The sequence below is a fragment of the Merops nubicus genome, unplaced genomic scaffold (assembly GCF_000691845.1).
Source record: "Merops nubicus isolate BGI_N331 unplaced genomic scaffold, ASM69184v1 scaffold33614, whole genome shotgun sequence".
Taxonomy (NCBI): Eukaryota; Metazoa; Chordata; class Aves; order Coraciiformes; family Meropidae; genus Merops; species Merops nubicus.
In genome coordinates, this window is record NW_008606822.1 from 1 (window position 1) to 3348 (window position 3348).

The 3348-nt window shown below is 60.0% G+C and overlaps 1 protein-coding gene across 1 annotated transcript; it reads left to right on the forward strand.

Annotated features, from left to right (window-relative positions):
* Positions 1-165: 165 nt before the first annotated feature.
* LOC103772441 (protein unc-13 homolog A-like) lies at positions 166-3170 on the forward strand (the record flags this gene model as incomplete). The annotated part of the gene is made up of 7 exons (XM_008939772.1): positions 166-237; positions 450-669; positions 922-1149; positions 1415-1556; positions 1958-2127; positions 2787-2902; positions 3007-3170. Coding segments are annotated over 7 exons (1112 nt in total), but the record flags the coding sequence as incomplete, so codon positions are not given.
* Between the last annotated feature and the right edge of the window lie 178 nt (positions 3171-3348).

Sequence of the window (3348 nt, forward strand, 5' to 3'; positions counted from 1 at the left end):
GCTGCAAAGCGGGGTGGTACTTCACAGTGCTGGCATCCCTGGATTGCCCAGTGCCTGCCTGTGCAGCCAGCACCCACCCCTCACTGGGGTGGGGGCTCGTCCTAGGAGTGTGGGAGGGACAGCACATCCTCTTCTGGGTCTGGGAACTGTGTTTCTTTCCCACAGTCCCTGGTCCAGTCCAGGAAAGCCGGAATCACGTCCGCGCTGGCCTCGAGCACCTTGAACAACGAGGAGCTGGTAGGTGCCAGGGCTGGCTGGGGTGTGGGTGCTCATGGTGGGAGGGCTGAGCTGTTCCAGCACCAGAGATGTAGGGTGTGTGCCACACCAGCATCCTCCTCCAGCAGTGCCACAGCTGCTCCTCTGGCTGGGGTCTCTGCCCCTTGCTGCGTGGCTCAGCTGCTGTACGTTGCCTGAGCTTTTCTCCCCTTCTCTCTTCTGTTCCGGAACAGAAAAACCATGTTTACAAGAAGACCCTGCAAGCCTTAGTGTACCCCATCTCCTGCACGACGCCTCACAACTTCGAGGTGTGGACGGCCACCACTCCCACCTACTGCTACGAGTGCGAGGGGCTGCTCTGGGGCATCGCCCGGCAGGGCATGCGCTGCGCCGAGTGCGGCGTGAAGTGCCACGAGAAGTGCCAGGACCTGCTCAATGCTGACTGCCTGCAGAGTAAGGAGCTGTCACCCGCAGCCTCCACCCTTCTCACTTCAGAGGGGGAGGAGGGAGTGGCCCGAGGAGAGCTGGGTTTTGCTGCCTTGTGCCCAAGTGGTGAGCAGGGCAGCTCTGTCCTGGGTAGGATGTACACCCCTCCCTCCAGGTGTGGATCCATTCATGCGTGGTGGGCTTAGGGAGCTCCTCTCTATCTCCTGGATGCCACTTGCCCCTCCCAGCTCCATCTCACCCACGGCTGTCCTCTCCCAGGGGCAGCAGAGAAGAGCTCCAAGCACGGAGCAGAGGACCGGACCCAGAATATCATCATGGTGCTCAAGGACCGCATGAAGATTCGAGAGCGCAACAAGCCGGAGATATTCGAGCTGATCCAGGAGGTGTTTGGAGTCACCAAGACCACGCACACGCAGCAGATGAAGGCCGTGAAGCAGAGTGTCCTGGATGGCACCTCCAAATGGTCGGCCAAGATCAGCATCACGGGTAGGCACTGCTTGTGCCTGGCACCATGTGCTGTGGGGCACCACGTGGCCGCGGGGCACCACGTGGCCGTTCCCCGGCATGAGGATGCTGCACGCCCCAACCCCCTCCTGCCCCTCCAGCTGCAAAGTGGCTTCAGCCCCTGGGAGTCTCCCTGGGGACACAGAGTGGCTGTTGCAAGGGTCTGGGTGGGGCTGTGGCACTGACCCCTCTCTCTGTTCTCTTCGCTGTGTGCCACGCCTGTGCCTCGTGTGGATGGGCACTGCAGTCGTCTGTGCCCAGGGCCTGCAAGCGAAGGATAAGACAGGTTCCAGTGACCCATATGTCACTGTCCAGGTTGGAAAGACAAAAAAAAGGACCAAAACGATCTATGGCAATCTCAACCCGGTCTGGGAGGAGAATTTCCATTTGTAAGTTCACCCCCAGCTCTTCCGTGCCACTTCCTCATGGTCATGCTGGGCTGGGCTGGCTGCCAGCACATCTCTGGGAGGTGGTGGGGATTCAGCTGGGGCCTCATCCTGCCCCAGCCGAGGGTGGAGGGGGGGCTGCTGGGGTCACTGGGAATGCTGGTTTTGTGCCATGGGGGGTTTGGCTCCCAGCTGCGGAGTGCTGATCCGTGCTGGGGCAGAGCCCAGCGGTGCCCACCAGGGAGGGCTGGTGCCCCCACATCTGCTCTCTTCCCCAGTTCCTGCCCGGTGCTGGGATCATCCCTCATGTTTAGGGCAAGAGAGGCTGGGGAGAGGATGGGAAGAGTTACACCCTACAATCAACAGTGAAAAAAAAAAGGGCTTGCCTCTTCTCACCTCCCCAGCGAGTGCCACAACTCCTCCGACCGCATCAAGGTCCGTGTCTGGGACGAGGACGACGACATCAAGTCCCGTGTCAAGCAGCGCTTCAAGAGGGAGTCTGACGACTTCCTGGGCCAAACGATCATCGAGGTCCGGACCCTGAGTGGGGAGATGGACGTCTGGTACAACCTGGGTAATCCGCTGGGGCTGGGCCCCTGGGAGGAGGAGCTGCCAGCTCTGGGGTGAAGGTGGCTGCAGGGTGTTAGTGCAGGGCCTGCTGCTAAAAACACTTGGTACCTAAAGCCGTTGGGATCAAGTGTTTTCCCAGGGTCAGTCTTGTAGAATCATGGAATCATTAAGGTTGGAAAAGACCGCTAAGGTCGTCAAGTCCAAACATCAACCCAACGCTACCATGACCACTAAACCGTGTCGCCAAGTGCCACGTCCACATGTTTTTTGAACCCCTCCAGGGATGGGGACTCCAGCACCTCCCACTGTCAGGAAAAAGAAATCTTACTAATATCCAGATTCCTCTTCTCCTGTCGCTAGTTACCTGGGAGAAGAGACCAACACCCACCTCACTTCTCAAAACACTTTTCCCAGGAGGTCTGGAGCACCAGTCCTCTGGAGAGGGGAAACTGAGGCAAGGGAGAGGCCACATCTCTGTAGTGCCTGCAGACATGGCCTCGTCCCTCTTGGCAATGTCTAGGCTGCTTTGTACTCCACTCTGGCTGCACTTGGAGCAGAGTGTCCCCTTGTCCCCAGCCCCAAAATCCCCTCCTTGGTGCCTGGGGTGAGCAGAGTGGCTCTGGGGGAAGCCTCACGTCTCGTCCTCCCGCTGTGCCCCTGCAGACAAGCGCACGGACAAGTCGGCCGTGTCGGGAGCCATCCGGCTGCACATCAGCGTGGAGATCAAGGGCGAGGAGAAGGTGGCTCCCTACCACGTCCAGTACACCTGCCTGCACGAGGTGAGGGGCCCAGGCAGGCCCAGGGGGGCAGGGTGCCCACCCCGCCGATGCCACCGTGCCACCAGCGTTCCCGGGGCGCTGACGGGACTCGTCTGTCCCTGCAGAACCTGTTCCACTTCGTGACGGATTTGCAAAACAACGGGGTGGTGAAGATCCCCGACGCCAAGGGGGATGATGCCTGGAAGGTGTACTTTGATGAGACAGCTCAGGAGATCGTGGATGAGTTTGCCATGCGCTACGGGGTGGAGTCCATCTACCAGGCCATGACGTGAGTCCCTCGCCTCTCACAGAGGTTGTGATGCTCTGGGCAGGGGGGTCACTGTTGGCATCTCCCTCCCGGGCAGCCATTGGCACCCACCACCCCGCCATGGGTGCAGAGATGCTGCTGTAGCTCACCCCACACCCGTGAGCCTCTCCCTTCCCCTTAGAATCATAGAATCCTTTAG